The sequence below is a fragment of the Antechinus flavipes genome, chromosome 6, assembly GCF_016432865.1.
Source record: "Antechinus flavipes isolate AdamAnt ecotype Samford, QLD, Australia chromosome 6, AdamAnt_v2, whole genome shotgun sequence".
NCBI classification, from domain to species: Eukaryota; Metazoa; Chordata; class Mammalia; order Dasyuromorphia; family Dasyuridae; genus Antechinus; species Antechinus flavipes.
In genome coordinates this window covers 260,761,364-260,780,975 of record NC_067403.1, presented here as the reverse complement: position 1 = coordinate 260,780,975, position 19,612 = coordinate 260,761,364, and the positions used below count along the sequence as shown (strand labels likewise).

The window sequence follows — 19,612 nt, the reverse complement described above, 5'->3', positions numbered from 1 at the left end:
ATTGGAAAAACAAAACACTTGAAAAATAGACTCAAGAGAGATAATTTTAAAATTATTGGTCTACTTGAAAGTCATGCTCAAAAAAAAAAGGAGCCTATCATCTTTCAAGAAATTATCAAAGAAAATTGTCCTGATATTCCAGAACCAGAGGATAAAATAAAAATTGAAAAAAAAATCACCTCCTGAAAGAGATCCCAAAATGAAAACTCCCAGGAATATTATAGCCAAATTCTGGAACTCCTAGGTAAAGAAGAAAATATTGCAAGTATCCATAAAGAAACAATTCAAGTACACTGGATCCACAGTCAGGATAGCATAAGAGTTAGCAGCTTCTACATTAAAGGACCAGAGGGTTTAGCATATGATACTCCAGAGAGCAATAGAGCTAGGATTACAACCAAGAATCACCTACCCAGCAAAACTGAGTATAATTCTTCAGAGGAAAAGGTGATCATTCAATTAAATAAAGAATTTTCAGCATTTGTGATGAAAAGACCAGAGCTGAATGGAAATTTTGTACAGAACCCTGGAGAAACATACAGAGGTAATCAGGAAAGTAATATCATAAAGAACTTAATAAGGCTTATCTGTTTAAATCCTTACTTGGGAAGATGATTCTTGTAATTTATTAAAACTTTCTCATTATTATGGCAGTTAGAAGGAATATATATAGACAGAATGAATAGATGTTAGTTGCAGATGAAGGGATAATATCTTTTTAAAAATGATGAAGAGGTAAGAGAAGGAATGTACTGGAGAAAGGGAAAAGGAAAAGTGGAATGGTGCAAATTATCTGCCATAAAAAAGAGGCAAGGAAAAGCTTTTACAGTGGAGAGGAAGAGAGAAAGGACAGGATGAAAAAGTAAACTTTATTCTCATCAGAACTGAGTCAAAAAGGAAATAGCATATATGCTTAATAGGGGTGTGGAAACTCTCTTACGTCTCTTTACCTTGCAGGAAAATAGGAGGGGAATGAAGTGGGGGAAGGTGATAAAATAGAGGGCATATGGGGAAGGGGGAGTAGTCATTACTAAAACACTTTTGAGGAGGAACAGGGTGAAAAGAGAAAATAAATGGGGGGAAATACAGTTATCAATAGTAATTGTACAAAGAATTTTGATGCAAGTTTCTCTGATAAGATCTCATTTCTCAACCACAGAGGAAACTGAATCAAACTTTAAAAAAAAATAAAAGCTATGCCCCAAATGATATATGATCAAAAGATATGATCTCTGCCCAAATGGCTAGAAATTCATGAATATCCTTTGACTTAATAATGCCACTCAGCCCTGTTTGTAGTGGCTAGAAGCTGGAAAATGAATGGATGCCCATCAATTGGAGAATGGTTGAGTAAATTGTTTTATGGAATATTATTGTTCTGTAAGGAATGACCAGCAGGATGAATACAGAGAGGACTGGTGAGACTTACATGAACTGATGCTAAGTGAAATGAGCAGAACCAGGAGATCATTTTATACCTCAATAATGATACTGTTTGAGGATGTATTCTGATGGAAGTGGATTTCTTCAACAAAGGGAAGATCTAATTCAGTTTCAATTGATCAAGGATGGACAGAAGCAGCTACACCCAAAGAAAGAACACTGGGAAATGAATGTAAACTGCTTTCATTTTTGTTTTTCTTCCCAGGTTATTTATACCTTCTGAATCCAATTCTTCCTGTGCAACAAGAGAACTGTTCAGTTCGGCACACATACATTGTATCTAGACATACTGTAACTTATTTAACATATATATAGTACTGCTTGCCATCGGAGGGAGGGGGTGGAGGGAGGGAAGGGAAAAATCGGCACAGAAGTGAGTGCAAGGGATAATGCTGTAAAAAATTATCCTGGCATGGGTTCTGGCAATAAAAAGTTATTTTAAAAAAATAAAATATATATAAAAAAATAAACCCAAGGTGTGGAGGATAATGTCTTTAAAAAAATTTTTTATATGAGTTTTATATGCAGGATCAAGTTGACCTGTACTCCCCTAAATCTCTAAGGCATGGCTAAAAAAAAATTAAGCAAAAAAGAAAGCTCAAAAGAAGATAATGAAATTAAAACAACTACTTCTACTTCAAAGAAAACTGTAAAATGGTCACAAACCCAAAAAGAGTTTTTGGAAGAAATATCACTTCAAATGTCCTTACTTCTTGCAGTTCCTCCCGCAGCTTCTTTTTTTTTAAGCTTTTAATTTAAAAACATATATATAGTTTTCAATATTAATCCTTGCAAAACCTTGTATTCCAAATTTTTTTCTCCCACCCCCTCCCCTACATGGCCATTCTTCTATACATATTTCCACAATTATCATACTACACAAGAAAAAAATCAGAAATAATTTTCTGATAAATAATTTTCATAAATTTATGAGAAATCAAACAAAAGGCAAAAAACAACCAAAATAAGTGAAAAAAATAATGCCACTACTTGGTATGAATGCCAAAAGAGATTTAGAGAAAAATTTTAAAGGAAAATGACCTATTTGTATAAAAAATATTCACGGCAGCTCTCTTCTCAGGCAAAAAAATGGAAATTTAGGGGATGTCTATTAATTAGGGAATGGCTCAATATACTATGGTGTGTGTTTGTGATGGAATATTATTGATCTATGGGAAATGATGAGCAATATGCTCTCAGGAAGAAAAAACTCTGGAAAATCTTCCATAAACTCAAGCACAATGAAATGTATTATATACAAAGTAACAGCAATGTGCGATGGCCAGCTGTGAATGACTTTGCTATTCTCATAAGTACAATCATCCACAACTATTCTAAAGGACTTAGGATGTAAAATTCTCTCCATAATCAGGGAAAGAACTGATGGTATCTGAAAACAGATTGAAATATTCTCTCTCTGTCTTTCTCTCTCTCTGTCTGTCTCTGTCTGTCTGTCTCTCTATCTCTCTGTCTCTCTCTTTCTACTTCTCTCTCTCTCTCTCTCTCTCTCTCTCTCTCTCTCTCTCTCTAATAATAGTCATTTCTTGGGGTGGGGACAGAGATGGAGGGAATAAAGTACACATGCAGATTCACAATTGTCTTTTTATTGTCCTGTGTTATATAAATGCTTGTTTTATTCAATAAATTTTTTAAAAGGCAAAAAAAGGATATTGTCTGAATACATAGAATATTAGTCTTAATGGCAATATGGGAGTGGAAATGGGCAAGTCACAAGACATAAGAGGAAAAGAAACATGATCCTCATCAGGAAAAGATGCTGAGATAATCCTCTGTGAGGCACCCCTTTCCAATAATTCTGGTCCCTGACTAGCACATTCTACTAAACAGGAAACTCTTTAGACTCTTGACATCATTTGCTGTGGCTTCAGTTTCAAGGCAGAGGTTCCTGCAGACAGCCCCTGGGCCAGAGAAAACGCATCATCTTCAGGTCAGTCATTTTACCAATATTCCTTCTTTTCAAGACAGATCTGTTCCCCGTGCCCCATTTGGGAATGGGAGAAGGGAGAAAGGCAGATTTCCTCTGTCACCTTTGAGGAATGTGGTATTTGATAAAAGTCTGGAATCTCTGTATTTGTGGGGATAACTCTAAAGGGATCATAGATAGAAGAGTAAATGCCTCTCCTTTCCTTCTCCTTTTCCTTATCTCAACAAAAACTCCTATTACACTGTTGTCTTGTGTGTGTTCTTCACACATTATTGTTGATAGGATTTTTATTTTCATGATATAATTTAAATTGATTATTGTGCAAGACTTTAATATTTAAAAAGCTATCAAAGGGATTAGGCTTCTTATTTTAACCCCAAAAGATAGAACAAAGATGAATAATTAGAATATGCTGAGAGAAAAACTGAGGCTTACTATCAGGAAATATTTAGTAACACTGAGATCTCTAATGATTGCTCTGTAAATAAAAGATCCCCCTTTGCTTTTTTTCTTCAGTCTACTTTTTCACATGCTAGAAATGCATTAAGGTTTTTTCTTCAGTTTATTCACAGTTATTTGGGTTAAGCTGAACATTTTTTTTAAATCCACCTTTAATCCATCTTCTCTTCTCTCAGCTATTCTTCCCTTTTATTTTCCCCTTTGAATCCTACTTTCCTGCAGGTCAAAAAGATTTCTTGAGCCAATTGCAATATTTACCTCATATCTTACTCTTCATTGTAAATATTGTTTCTTCATTGTAATCAAATACAGGACCCTTTTAGAAGCATAAGGAGGTAATCAAGAAAATAATATCATAAGAAACTTAAGATTTATCTGTTTACATCCCTATTTGGGAAGATGATACTTGTAACTCATTAGAACTTTCTCCTTATTATGGCAGTTAGAAGGAAATATAGTTAGAAGAAATGTAGACAGAGGGCATAGGTGCAAGCTGAAGATGAAAGTTTAATATCTTTTAAAAACTAGTGAAATTAAGGGGTGGGAGAAGGATATATTGGGATAAAGGAAAAAGGAGAAGTAGAATAGTGCAAATTATCTGCCGTAAAAAAAAGATAAGACAAGATGGTGGAGAGGAGGTGCATAGCTGTGTAAGCTCCGCATTTTCTCTCAGAATCCATTTCATTACAAGCCTCTGAATTAATGCTTGACTGAAAAAAAAAAACCCACAAATAGTTACCAAGAGAAGACAACCTTGAAATTCACCAGGAAAGGTCTGTTTTTGCTCGAAGGCGGGGACAGTTTTATATCAGGCCCAGGCTGAGGGCAGGCAGTGGCAGGGAGAGCACGGGAGGCAGCTCACAGCCAAGCAGACCGGAGCAGGGTGGGGTGTAATCTCAGCCGTCTCTGGGAGGGGAGCTTTGCTGCAGGATTGGATACTTTGCTCTGGCAGCAAGCCAGTAGCCCAGTGAGGAAGCTGAAAACACCAGGGGTGAAGACTACAACCCCGAACAGCTGGAGTGTCTCAGGACCTGGCCACCCCTCCCCCACAGTGTCTCAGCACACTCTCAGAGTCTCAGAGTGCAGGCGCAGCACAGTCCTGCTAGTGCCTCGCTGCTGCCCCCGCAGTCTGTAGAGGAAGCTCGGTAACACCACCCAGCCCCTCACCCTCCAAAGAAAGCAGCCTCCATTCAGGGATTTTTTCTGTTGTTTCTTTGCTAGTTTGTCTTTGATTCTTAGACAGAATGAGCAAAAAATTGAAGAAGACTTTAATCCTTGACAGCTTCAATACAGACAGAGAACAGACTCTAAATCCTGAGGAGACTAAAAACATACTGTCTCCAGGTGAATCCCCAAAGAAGGAGATCATCTGTTTCTCAGCACAGATGAATCTCATAGAAGAAATTAAAAAGGCTCTCACAAGAGAGCTAGAAGAAAAATGGGAAAAGGAGAGGGAGGCTTGGCAAGAGAGTCTGGAGAAGTCATCCCACTCATTTAAAGACAGAGTGGTAGTAGTGAAAAAAAAGCGAAAGAAAAATAGAGATAAAGAAATCAAATTCTTGAAAAATAGGATTAGTAAACAGGAAACAGAAAATAGCTCTCTAAAAAATAAAATTGGCAAAATGGAAAAAAATTCCATAGAACAAAAGAACTCAATTGGACAATTAGAAAAAGATATTTAAAAAGTGAGTGAAGAAAATACTTCATTGAAAATCAGAATCGAACAAATGGAATTGAATGACTTGAGAAGACAAGAAGAATCAGTTGAGCAAATCCAGAAAAATCAAACAATGGAAAAGAATGTGAAATACCTTCTTGGGAAAACAACAGACCTGGAAAATAGATCCAGGAGAGACAATCTGAGAATTATTGGACTCCCAGAAAAGTATGATAAAAAAAGAGCCTGAACACTATTTTCCAGGAAATTATCAAAGAGAACTGCCCAGAAGTCATAGAAATAGAGGGTAAAATAGACATTGAAAGAATTCATCAATCACCTACTGAAAGGGATCTTAAAATCAAAACACCAAGAAATATAGTGGCCAAATGCCAGAATCCTCAGACGAAGGAAAAAATACTGCAAGCAGCCAAAAAAACCCAATTCAAGTATCGAGGAGCCACAATAAGGATCACCCAAGATCTAGCAGCATCCACATTAAAGGATCGAAGGGCCTGGAATATGATATTCCAAAAGGCTAAGGAACTTGGTATGCAACCAAAAGTAACTTACCCAGCTAGAATGAGCATCTTTTTCCAGGGAAGAAGATGGACATTCAACGAAGTAAGCGAATTTCACCTATTTTTGATGAAAAGGCCAGAACTTAACAAAAAGTTTGATCTACAAATATAGAACTCAAGAGAAATCTAAAAAGATAAAGATTAATCTTGGGAACTATATTTCGGCTATAAAGATGTATAAAGAAATAAAGTAGGGGTACTATATCTCATGAAGAAGCAAAGGAAACCTATTATATCTGAGAGAAAGAATGGAAAGATGAATATAGTGGGTATCTTACTGCCTTCAGAATTGGCTTTAAGAGAAAAATTTTAGACATATTCAATTTATGGTGAAACTTCTCCCACCTCATTGAAAAGTGAGAAGGGAAAAGTGAAAGGGGAAGAAATAAGCTAAGCAGAAGGGAATATGGAAACTGTGAGGGAAAGAGGTAAGATAGGGGGAGGAACTCTAAGTCGGGGGGAGGGATACTAAAAAGGGAGGGCTATGAGAAGCAAGTGGTGCTCACAAGCTTAATATTGGGAAGGGGGGTAAGGAAGAAAGAAGGGAGAAAAGTATAAACAGGGGTTAACAAGATGGCAAGTAATATAGAATTGGTTACTTTAACCATAAATGTGAATGGGGTAAACTCCCCCATAAAGAGGAAGCGGTTAACAGAATGGATTAAAAGCCAGAATCCTACAATATGTTGTTTACAGGAAACACACCTGAAGCAGGGAGATATATGCAGGTTAAAGATAAAAGATTGGAGCAAAATCTACTATGCTTCAGATGAAGTCAAAAAAGCAGGGTAGCCATCCTGATCTCAGATCAAGCTAAAGCAAAAATTGATCTAATTAAAAGAGATAAGGAAGGGCACTATATCTTGCTAAAGGGTAGCATGGATAATGAAGCAATATCAATTTTAAATATATATGCACCAAGTGGTGTAGCATCTAAGTTCTTAAAAGAGAAATTAAGAGAGCTGCAAAAAGAAATAGACAGCAAAAAAGAGGTAAGAAAAAGCTTTTACAGTGGAGAAGAAGAAGGGAAGGAGAGGGTGAGAAAGTAAACTTTACTCTCATTAGAACTGACTCAAAGAAGAAATAATGTGATATAATTATTAACTTATCTCTCTAAACTCTATTTTCCAGATCAGGTATTTTTCTAATGAAATATTTCACATTTTATTCTATTTTTTTCATTCTTTTGGTTTTGTTTTATTGTTTCTTGCTGATTCATGAAATTATTAGATTCTACTTGTCCAGTTCTTATCTTTTTAATATTTTATTTGTTTTTGATTTTTAATAATAACTTTTTATTTTCAAAATACATGGAAACATAGTTTTTACTCTTATAAAATCTTGTATTTTAAAATTTTATGTCTCCCTTCCTTCACTCTCTCCCCTAGATAGCAAGTAATCCAATAAAACATGTTCAATTCTTCTAAACATATTTCCACATTTATCATGTGGCACAAGAAAAATAGATCAAAAAGGAAAAAATTAGAAAGAAAAGAAACAAACAAAAAAAGATGAAAATACTATGTAATCCACATTCAGTCCCATAGTCCTCTTTCTGGATGCAGATGACTCACTCCATCCCAAGTCTATTGGAATTGCCTTCAATCACCTCATTGTTGAAAAGAGCCAAACCCATCACAAATGATCATCACTTAATCTTATTGGTGCCATGAACAATGTTCTATTGGTTCTATTCACATCATTTAGCATCAGTTCCTGTAAGTCTCTCCAGGCCTTTCTGAAATCATCCTGCTAGTTGTTTTTTACAGGACAATAATATTCCATTACATTCATATATCATAACTTATTCAGTCATTCCTCACTGGAAGGCATCCACCCACTCAATTTCCAGGTTCTCGGCACTATAAAAAGGCCTACTACAAACATTTTTGCACAAGTGTGTTCTTTTCCCTTTTCTATGGTTTCTTGAGATACAGATCCAGTGGAAGCACAGCTGGATCATAGGGTATGCACAGTTTAATAACTCTTTGGGAACAATTCTAAGTTGTTTTCTAAGAAGGGTTGCATCAGTTCTCATAACTTCACCAATAATGTATTAGTGTCCCAGTTTTCCCACATCCCCTCCAACATTTATCATTATCTCTTCCTGTCATCTTAACCAATCTGAGAAGTATGTGGTGGTACCTCAGAGTTGACTTAATTTACATTTCTCTGAACAATAATGATTTAGAGTGTTTTTTCATATGACTACAAATGGCTTTAATTTCTTCTTCTGTAAATTATTCATATGCTTTCACTAACATCCAATTCTAATCCTAAAGCAATTATTTTTTTCAACTACCTTTTGTACTTTTTTTTAAAAAAAGGGGTTATTTTCTTCTATTTTTTTGCTCCCCTTACCAGTCATTTGGCTCTCTTTTTATAATTTTCATACATCAGTGTCACTTTTTCCTCTAATTTTTCTTCTATTTCTATTATTTGATTTTTAAAGAAATAATTCTTTCAGAATTTCTTCTAGTGCCTGTGATTAATTAATGTATTTTGCTGAGGCTTTCCATATAGGTTTTTTTTTAACTTCATTGTCTTCTAAGTTTGTTACCATACTAACTTTTTTTTTGTTTGCTGAGGCAATTGGGGTAAAGTGACTTGCTCAGAGTCACACAGCTAGGAAGTGTTAAGTGTCCAAAGCCAGATCTGCACTCAAATCCTCCTGATTTCAGGGCTGGTGCTCTGTCCACTGCACCACCTAAATTTTTATGGTCAGGTTATTTTGTTAAATTTGACTTCTACTCCTGAGGTTGATGGGACATTGTCCTCAATTTTAGACATTTTATGCGGCTGTTTTCAAAACTATATCTGGTTGCTTGCTGTTTTGAGGAGGGGTGAGGGAAGGGAGGGAGGAGCTTGAAAAAAGCTTAGAACTCAAAATTTTATAAAAGTGAATGTTGCAAACTATCTTTCCACATAATTGGGGGGAAATTTAAAATACTATTACGAGGGGAAGCTATATCTGGTGATCTGTAGCTTTTTGATGTTTCCAAGAGGTATGACCTAAGGATATGTGTGATCACAGTTCTCCTGCATTGTTTATACCCAAGAAGGGACTTTCTTCTCTTGTAGCCACCAGTGCTAGGATTTTTCCTGACTCTATGTGACCAGATCCCCAACTATTCTATAATTACAATTTCTAGTGCTCCCCTTGGTCTTGGGATTGAGACCAAGTTCTATATTCCCCTGTGAGTGAATACAAATATTCCTCTTAACCTTGAATTCACAACCAGTACTTCTGCTCTCTTGCAGCTACAATTATTATCTCTCCTTTTGGTCATGAACTTTGACTGGAACTGTGTATGGGCAATTCAGCAGGGTCCTGAACCCTGGGCCAACAAATGATCCCTTGCGATCTCTTTCTGACCCCCATCTTCTTGTACATGGGATTAGAATTCCTGAAAATGAGACTACCACCAATCCTACCACCCCCAAGGCTTCCTGCTGGCTTGCCAGAGCTTGGTCTGTGCTGTACCATTTTCCCTTACTCCAAATATGCCTGACCAGCACCCTGGAAAGACAGACTTTTTCTGGTAGTGCATACATTTTCTTGGGCTGGAAAATTATTTGACATAAATTTGGATTGGTTCTGATACTCCAGGATTTGATTTAAGAAATTAATTCAGAGTTATTTAAAGGAGAATTTGGGACAGCTTGATTGGCCATACCTCCTTGAGTATATGGGAATTGGACCAAATGTTTCTATGTCTAATCTGAATCTAAACAATTTATCTCCTGAAATGGAGATATGAAAAGTTTCTTTTCTTCATTGTTTACTGGGATCATCTTATGTCTGTGATCCCCTGTCTTCTATATGGTTCCCTAAATGATTTTTGGGAGGAAGTTTCTTTCCACACTTCTTTCTATCTGAATAATTGTTGTTTTTACCCCACCACCTTCCTCTAGACTTCTTAATTGAAGCTGAATCAATTATAATTTCTTTTTGCCCATTGATCTTTTCTGTTTTCAATGCTTATCAGCTGGGTAGTTTCATAATTATACTTAGTGAATATCTAGAAAAGAAATTAGTGATCAAAAAGAGCCAATTTGACTGCACCAAAAACAAGTCATTCCAGACTCATCCTGTTTCCTTTATGGAGAATTATCAGACTAGTTTGCAACCTCAGATAAGTCAGGGGCAGGAGCCTGAAGGAGAATTCTGTACCCAGTCAGATGTTACAAGGGCAGATAGAGATCTGCCCACAGATTTCTAATAAAGAGAATGTGACTTTCTGAAGCAGCCCAATTTCCTTTGGAATAATTCTAATTTTCAAGATGTTCCATTCTCATCCTTGCAGCTCTCTATTGGCAGGCTGCTCCCATTGCTCCTCATTCCACTCTCTGGGCTCACGCAACACAAGGGTATCTTCTGCCCGATATTTAAATATTGCCATCATGTCCCTCCTAAGTCTTCACTTCTACATAGATATGGAAAATTCAGTAGAAATCATTTGCCTGTATTTTACTAAGACATTTTCCTAAGTGTCTCATATTTTCCTTTCTGGCAATGGAAAAGAAAGCTCCTATGATGAGATATATATATATATATATGAATTTGTTTAAATACCACCAAAAAACAGCCCTTTTGTTGTCTTTTTAATCTGGAGAAGTTTAGTGATGAAAAGGGCAAGCTGTTTTTTTTTTTAATTTTCACAAAAAAAAGGGGAGAATCCATCAAGGATTTATTAAGGACTTAACTATAATTTTACAACAGTTAAACACTGTAAATATTTCATTTGACCCTCTAAAGACCCTTGTAATGGAGGTCCTATTACTGGACCCATTTTATAATTGAAGAACTTGAGGCAGACATACGTTAAGTGACTTATTCAGGTTTACACTGCTAGGATGAAGCTGAGACTAGATTGTAACTTCTTTCTCTAGATCCAGATTCTGTTCACTGTGGCGCCACCTAGAGAAATGCTAGAGACGCGCTAGAGAAATGGAGTGGGGAGGTGAAGCCTCTAATTTGCGAAGTAGAGACGGGAGGAAATCTGGAAGGAAATCCCTGATGCCCTTTTCTGTGTCACCACGGTGTCTGAGAGGAGTAGGGCTTCCTGGGATTGGGACCACCCGCCATGAATGTATCTCCCCACCTGAGTAATGGGATTGTGTTATTAAGGAAAAAAGCAATGGAGAGAAGTGAAAATGAGTTTAGTTCCTGGGGTTCAGGCACTTGGAGAATTTGACTTAGAGTACTGGATGCAGATCCCTGCTGCTCATTGCCCTGCTTGAGTTTTTGCAAGGGTCAATGTCGAAAAATTACCCATGCATATGTTTTGTCAATAAAAAGCTATAATAAAAAATTGTGATTGGGAAATATTTTACAAAAAAAAATTTAAAACACACAAAAGTATATATTATGTTAAAATTTTGTTTGCCACGGGTAATTTTTCAAGATTGGCCCTTGCAAAACCTTTTCTTCCAAATTTTCCCCTCCTTCCCTCCACCCCCTTCCCTAGGTGACAGGTAGTCCCATACATGTTAAATATGTTAAAATATATGTTAAATTCAATATATGTATATATATTTATACAGTCATCTTGCTGCACAAGAAAAGTTAGATCAAGAAGGGGAAAAAATAATGCAGTAAAAAATTACCCTGGCATGGGTTCTATCAATAAAAAGTTATTTTAAAAAAAAAGAAAGAAAAAAAGAAGAAAAAAAATGAGAAAGAAAACAAAATGAAAGCAAACAACAACAGAAAGAGAATGCTATGTTGTGATTCACACTCAGTTCCTGCAGGCCTTTCTTGGGGTGTAGATGGCTCTCTTCATCACTAAACAATTGGAACTGGTTTGAATCACTTCATTGTTGAAGAGAGCCTCCTCCATCAGAATTGATCATCGAATAGTCTTATTGTTGCCATGTAAAATGATCTCCTCGTTCTGCTCATTTCACTTAGCATCTGTTCCTGTCAGTCTCTCTAGGCCTCTCTGAAATCATCCTGCTGGTCGTTTCTTACAGAACAATAATATTCCTTAACATTCATATGCCATAATTTATTCAACCATTCTCCAATTGATGGGCATCCACTCACTTTCCAGTTTCTTGCTACTATGAAAAGGGCTGCCACAAACATTTTTGCCCCTTTGGGTCGCTTTCCCTCCTTTAAGATCTCTTTGGGATATAATCCCAATGGAAACAAAGGCTATATGCAGTTTGAGAACTTTTTTAGCATAGTTCCAAATTGCTCTCCAGAATGGTTGGATGCATTCACAGTTCTACCAACAATGTATCAGTGTCCCAGTTTTCCCACATCCCTCCCAATATTTGTCATTATCTTTTCCTGTCATCTTAACCAATCTGAGAGGTGTGTAGTGGTATCTCAGAGTTGTCTTAATTTGCATTTCTCTGATCAATAGTGATTTGGATTGTGCATACTATTTTGAAAGAGAAGACTGGACCTCAATTGATGTCAATTTGGTCAATACTGATTGGAACAGAGTAGGCAGTGAATAATTTCTGATACTTAAATATATTTCTTTTCTTTTTTTATTTCTTTGACTTTAAAAAGTTGATTTCATGTGGGGGACAGCAAATAGAAAAATAAAAATTTATAAAAGGAAAGATTATGGATATTTTAAAATATAAATAAATGAGTAAACGAATTTATCAATTAATAAAAGAGTAAAGGAACAAAGAAGTACATGCATACATCCATCAAGTGAATAAACAAATGTCTGTTGCTTTGAATTAAGTGGTTCAACCCACCTTTAGACCTGTCCAATACAGGCTGAAGTAGGAAGCTAAACCCCCATGTGCTAAAGATCAGAAGAGAGAGGAAAATGAAGGGTTAGTTGAAGTGTGGTCACAGAAGAAAAGAAAGACAAGTGTACCTCACATCACGACAAAAAAAGGGGGGGGAAGAGGAAAATGTCACCAACTCTTTGTGAGAGCCTACTATGAGCCAGGAACAGTAATATACATTTTACAAATATTATAACATTTGATTCTCTGGAGAATTCTGTAAGGTTGGTGCTATTGTTTTACATTTGAAGATCTGGAGGGAGAAACATTTAAAGTGATTTGTTCAGGGTCACACAGCTAATGCGACTAATGAAAAGTCCTGGAGACATAATTTTTGGGTAATTAAAAATCAAATTTTAGATCGATTATTTATGGCTAGGAAATGATTGAGGTCAGTGTCTGGAGTGGAAGCAGATGTTGCCTGAAGAACAAAGAATACTTTAAAAGTTTTGGGGAAAGTGGATGTGCCTGAGGGTGGGAATCAATTTGTTAACAATTAATGAGGGGGTAGATCAGGAGGTGGGCTTAAAGCCTTCAGCTCCACCTGCTGAGGACATGATGAGGCACCTGGACAAAGACATCCATCTGTCTCTCCAGTCAATAGTCAAGAACAATGGTGGGGTAAGAATAATCCCTACATAAGATGCTCCCTATAAGATCTCCTCACTGGGTGGGGTCTCAGCCATTATGGAAAATGATGTACCTTGAGGATTTAGGCAATCTCACCCGTTAGGAACATCCTTCAGAGGCTGACTGAATAATTGATTTCTGAATATGGAAATAGCAAAGTGTTACTTCCTAATTGAAGAACTGGTTATTAATAGGAGAGAAAGAATTCTTTCACTAGTAAGTGTCTGAGACTAGATTATAACTCATTTCTTACTCTTGGCGTCATACTTAGGGCACAGTGGAGCCCCCTAGCTGCACCCAGAGAGAAGCAGTGGGGAAGAAGAGGAGGGAAAAGTCCCTGATGACCTTCTCTATCTGTGTCCCCAGGACGTTTGAGAGGACCAGGGTTTCCTGGGGCTGGGACCACCCACCATGAGTGTGTCCCCCATATCTGATCAGCGGGGATGTGTTCATGACAATGCAACGGAGAGAAGAGTTAATGGGAGTTTCATTCCTGCGGCACCTGGAGAATTGACCCTTAATGAGTGGATGCGGATCCCCTCTCTGCTCATTGCCCTGGCCGGGCTGGCGGGGAACGGTGCCGTCCTGTGGCTCCTGGGCTTCCGCATCCAGAGGAACCACTTCTCCGTCTACATTCTCAACCTGGCGGCGGCCGACGCCCTTTTCCTGTGCTGCTCCTTGCTGAATTGCATAAATCGATTGGCTCACCAGTTATTTAATTATCTAACGTACTTTGTTATCATCTACCTCAGACAAGCATCCTACGCGGTGGGCCTGAGCCTCCTGGTGGCGATCAGCACCGAGCGCTGTCTCTCCACGCTCTTCCCCCTCTGGTACAGAAATCGCCGGCCCAAGCACACGTCGGCCGCGGTCTGTGCCGGGCTCTGGGCTCTGGCCGCCCTGCTCTGGGTAACGCGTTTTGTCCTTTGTTTTTATTTGTATCCTAACAAGTTCTGTGTCTACATCTACCGTGTCATCGAGTCCGTGTGGTTTATGCTTCTCTCGCCAGTGCTTTGTGTGTCCAGCCTGACTCTGCTGCTGAGGGTCCAGTGCAGCTCCCGGCGCCAGCGGCCCCCCAGGCTCTACCTCCTGGTGCTGCTCACGGTCCTTGTGTTCCTGCTCTGCGGCCTGCCCATGGGGATCTGGGCTGTCCTTTATTTCCATTTCCACATAGATCTCATGCCTTCTTGGCTCCGTCAGCTCCTGGCCTGTGTGAACAGCAGTGTGAACCCCCTCATTTACTTTTTCTTGGGCAGACAAGGGCAAAAAAAGAGGGAATCCCTCAGGGTGGTTTTGCGCAGGGCCCTGGAGGATGAGCGGGAGGTCAGAGATGAGGAGAGGGACAAATCCTACACCAACAGCTCTGAGACGTCAATCTGAGGCTAAGAACAAGATGCTCAGACATAGGAGTCCTTGAAATGAGTCCCCTGCCCCAGGCCCAGCTACAACAGCCATCCCACCTCCGCAGGAGGGAATGCGGGATTTCCCCTGCCATCCCTAAAGTCGTTGGCCAGGGTGTGAATTCTAACTGATGAATATACATTTATTAGGTGACTGCTGTATGCCAAACAGCTGGAAGGTGCTGAGAATAGAGCTCCAGCGCCTGGAATGGGAATAATCGAGATCAAATCTAGCTTGCCATGTGATCCTGGGCAAGTCATTTAAATCTATTTGCCTCAGTTCTCTAATTCATAAAATCTGCTACCAGAAGAAATGGTAAAACACTTCAATATCTTAGCCAAAGAAACAGATGGTAGTCAAACAGGGTCACATTACTGAACAATAAGGCTATACCAAGCACTGTCATAAATGTTTTACAAAAATTTCATTTAATCCTCATAATAAACCTGGGAGTTAGGTGCTTTCAAGATATCCATTTTATACTTCAAGAAACTGAGTCCAGAGGCTCATGTGTCACCAGTCCAGAGAAGACTTCTACAACAAATGGCCACTGTCCCTGTCTTGAAGGAAATATGTCTTTGAAGGGACTATGTCTCCCTTCCCTCTCCTTGTCACTTTCTGTAAATGAAGGAATGGAATGGGGATAAGAATTCTCAAGGTGCAGGGGGCCATATTCCTCCATTTTGTCTTCTCTCAGTCCTGATACACAAGATTCCCCCTGGCCTCTTCCCTCTCTCCCTGCTCTAAAAAAAGGACATTCCAGTTCAGCTAGGTCCCCCTCCCTCTCCTGCAGGACTTCTTTCCCTTCTGCCTCCCACTCTTATCAAATTGGACAAAATCCAAAATTCAGTGGTATTTTAAAAATAGCCAATATAATTGATGTCATCTTTAATTTTTAGGATTTACAATTTAGTGTTTAATTGGGGATTTTTCATATTTATCTACTTTTTAATTGCATAAATTAATTGGTCTTCTTTTTCTGAATTTCATTGGTCTAAGTATTTAGAAGTATACATTTTCCTCTCATTCTTGCTTTTACTGCATCCCATAAGTTTTGGCATATTGTCTTATTGTTGGCATTTTCTTCAACGAAATTTTTGTTCTTTTGGTTTGTTCATTAACTCACTCATACTTTTAGATTAAGTTGTTTATCACAAATAGTATTTTCACCTTTGTGGTTGTTTGTTTACTTACTTTTTCTTTCTCATTTTTTCCCTTTTGATCTGATCTTGTGCAGCATGATAAATGTGGAAATATGTTTAGAAAAACTGTGCATGTTTAACCTATATTGCATTACTTGCTATCTAGGAGATGGGAGAGATAAGGAGGGTGAGAGAAAAATTTGGAATACAAGGTTTTTTAAAGGTGAATGCTAAAAACTATCTTTGCATGTATTTTAAAAGATAAAAAACTAGTATCATAAAAAAGATTAGGTTGTTTAATCCCCAACTTGTTTTTAAACTATGTTTATTTGACCCCTTATTAAATATAATTTAATTGTATTATGACATGAAAGGAATTCTTAAAATATTTCTGCTTTTAATTATAAACATTTTAGGTTCATATATGTGGCCAGCATTTGTAAATATACTGCTTAAATATACTGCTTTTTAAAAATCTGCTGTATTTCTTTCTATTTCTAGTCAATTCTAATTCTAATCAATATTTCTAATCAATTCTCTCCAGAATGGATATTATATCTAACATCTAAAATTCTATTAATTTTCGTGACTACTTTCTTACTTATTTTTGATTAAATATAGCAAGTTCTGAGAGGTCATGCTTAAAGCCTCTCACTATTATAGTACTACTATCTATTACCATTTCATTTGATTCATTTAATTTTTGAAAATGTAGATGCTATTGTGTTTGATGCATGTAAGTTTAGTATTGATATTTCCTCATTGTTGATGGTATCTCTTATCAAAATATATTAATCCTATTTATGGCTTTTAATTAAATCTATTTTAGCCTTAACTTTGTCTGGATTATGATTGCTTTATCTTTTTTTGCATCAGGTGAATTTTGAATCAAATAACTCTATGCCAACCTCACATTTTAACTCTACTTTTCTCTCATTGTTTCTTGTAAACAATCTATTGTTGGATTCTGATTTTTACTTCATTCTGCGATCTGCTTTCATTTTAATTTACCCCCAAAAATAAACATAATCTTTCATGCAACAAAAAATTAATAACTAAAAGATTTTCAAAAACTTATGACAAAAAGACTAATATAAGACAGAAAAATCGATATAAAAGATCCCGAAGCAATATAAGGGAAATGTTAAAGATTAATTATAAGGGAGTCTTTAAATTCAAATTCAAATTTAAATTAAATTCAAATATTTTACTTCTTATCTATGAAAACATTTATCAGTATTCCTAGGACTATCATTATTACCAGAGTAGTTTGAAAGTGAGATTTGGATTGAGTTAGGCATTTTTGGGATAATTCTAAAAATCAAAATTAAGAAGAATAAGTAAAAGGGAACAGATATCTTATATAAAAGGGACATGAATGGAAAAACTAATATGGAGGAAACAGGTTTGGGAAAGTCTGATAGTGCTACAGTCTCATAGAATGTGAGTTAAAGAGGGAAGAAACAATATCCATATCTAAAAGAGTATTCTAAAAAAGCTTTCTAAACTTAAAAAGAAATAAGAGGATGAGGGGACAGGATAAAAGGAATTTTTAGAAGAGTGGGTAGATTCAGATTTGGGAGGGTAGAAGAAGAGAAGAAGGGAGAAACTATTAGAGAGGTCATGGGAATAAAGAATAGGAGAATAAAAGAGATGGTAAGGTGACAGGGAGAGGATAACAAGGGACTGTGGAGGACAAAAGTGAGTAAAAATATAATGGAATGAATTCACAAAGGGAATTATAATTGTGAATGTGAAATGTTCTCTTTTAATGTCTATGATGTACAAGCTAGAAGAGGGTTGGACATAAATTTTACATGTGGAACAAGTCCATTCATCACGGCTTTGGTTGGTCTGAGAGATAATCAATAAAGTTCTCAAGCTCTCAGCATTTCCTGTTTGGGATGTGTGTGTGTGTGTGTATGTGTGTGTGTTTCCAATGGCTCCTAATAGGAAGGGGAATATAAAAGCAACACATTTACTTAGATATCTGGACCCTGGACAAATGTTTGACCCTATAACGAGGCCCAAGGAGCAATCAGATTACTGATTACAGGGATGCTCACTGACTAGAAAGGTGTTCTAAAATTTGTTCAGGAAGGTGCTACTGCATAAACTGGGTATTAGAAGAGCAGGTTTTTTTTTTTTAAAAAAAATATGGAATAATAATTGTAACTAACAAAAAGATTCGTAAACAACTTTGCCATAGCTTGAAAGTAGGCCAGTTCCTCAGAGCATGCACAGTTTGCTCAGTCTTGTACAATGCAGAGAGCTGACATCAGCAAAAAGGGAATTTCGTAATTTTAACAGAAGCCAAGTAAACTCACTCAAGGAATTCCTGCCCATGCCCTGAAGGGAGCAGATTAAGGTCTTAAGTCCATCAAACAGATCCAGAAGCAGCCTCGGGCACCAAATGTGTTTCACTAGAAAACAAATCTGCACTTATAACTTTCTAATTTCCATAAACTCCTAAGGTTCCCTAACAGAACCAGAATCCCATTGGGGATTAACAGCAAGCACTACATAAATCAGTCGCAGCTTTCCAGCTTTATCAATTACCCCTCCTCTCTACACTCACACTAGGACAGCCAGAATTGCTTCTTATTGGTTCTCATTATGTCTAACACTCTTGTTCACCTTTGTATTTATAATGGCTGTCCCCAATGCCCAAGTCTATTGGAATTGCCTTCAATCACCTCATTGTTGAAAAGAGCCAAACCCATCACAGATGATCATCACTTAATCTTATTGGTGCCATGTACAATGTTCTGTTGGTTCTATTCACATCATTTAGCATCAGTTCCTGTAAGTCTCTCCAGGCCTTTCTGAAATCATCCTGCTAGTTGTTTTTTACAGGACAATAATATTCCATTACATTTATATATCATAACGTATTCAGTCATTCCTCATTGGAAGGCATCCACCCACTCAATTTCCAGGTTCTCGGCACTATAAAAAGACCTACTACAAACATTTTTGCACAAGTGTGTTCTTTTCCCTTTTCTATGGTTTCCTTGAGATACAGATCTAGTGGAAACACAGCTGGATCATAGGGTATGCACAGTTTAATAACTCTTTGGGAACAGTTCTAAGTTGTTTTCTAAGAAGGGTTGCATCAGTTCTCATAACTCCACCAATAATGTATTAGTGTCCCAGTTTACCCACATCCCCTCCAACATTTATCATTATCTCTTCCTGTCATCTTAATCAATCTGAGAAGTATGTGGTGGTACCTCAGAGTTGACTTAATTTACATTTCTCTGAACAATAATGATTTAGAGTATTTTTTCATATGACTACAAATGGCTTTAATTTCTTCTTCTGTAAATTATTCATATGCTTTCACTAACATCCAATTCTAATCCTAAAGCAATTATTTTTTTCAACTACCTTTTGTACTTTTTAAAAAAATATTTGGCCAATTCTGGTTGTAAAGGGGTTATTTTCTTCTATTTTTTTGCTCCCCTTACCAGTCTTTTGGCTCTCTTTTTATAATTTTCATACATCAGTGTCACTTTTTCCTCTAATTTTTCTTCTATTTCTATTATTTGATTTTTAAAGAAATAATTCTTTCAGAATTTCTTCTAGTGCCTGT

At 37.1% G+C, this 19,612-nt stretch overlaps 1 protein-coding gene across 1 annotated transcript; it reads left to right on the top strand.

Annotated features, from left to right (window-relative positions):
* The first annotated feature begins 3,322 nt into the window (after positions 1 to 3,322).
* LOC127539919 (mas-related G-protein coupled receptor member X4-like) lies at positions 3,323 to 14,902 on the top strand. Its single transcript, XM_051964362.1, has 2 exons — positions 3,323 to 3,391; positions 13,841 to 14,902. Exon 2 carries the CDS (start codon positions 13,886 to 13,888, stop codon positions 14,852 to 14,854), a length of 969 nt encoding a protein of 322 aa, XP_051820322.1. The 5' UTR covers positions 3,323 to 3,391; positions 13,841 to 13,885; the 3' UTR covers positions 14,855 to 14,902.
* Positions 14,903 to 19,612: the final 4,710 nt, after the last annotated feature.

Excerpts from the sequence above, each read along its gene's own strand:
- LOC127539919 (XM_051964362.1), top strand. The coding sequence starts at position 13,886 with ATGAGTGTGTCCCCCATATCTGATCAGCGGGGATGTGTTCATGACAAT.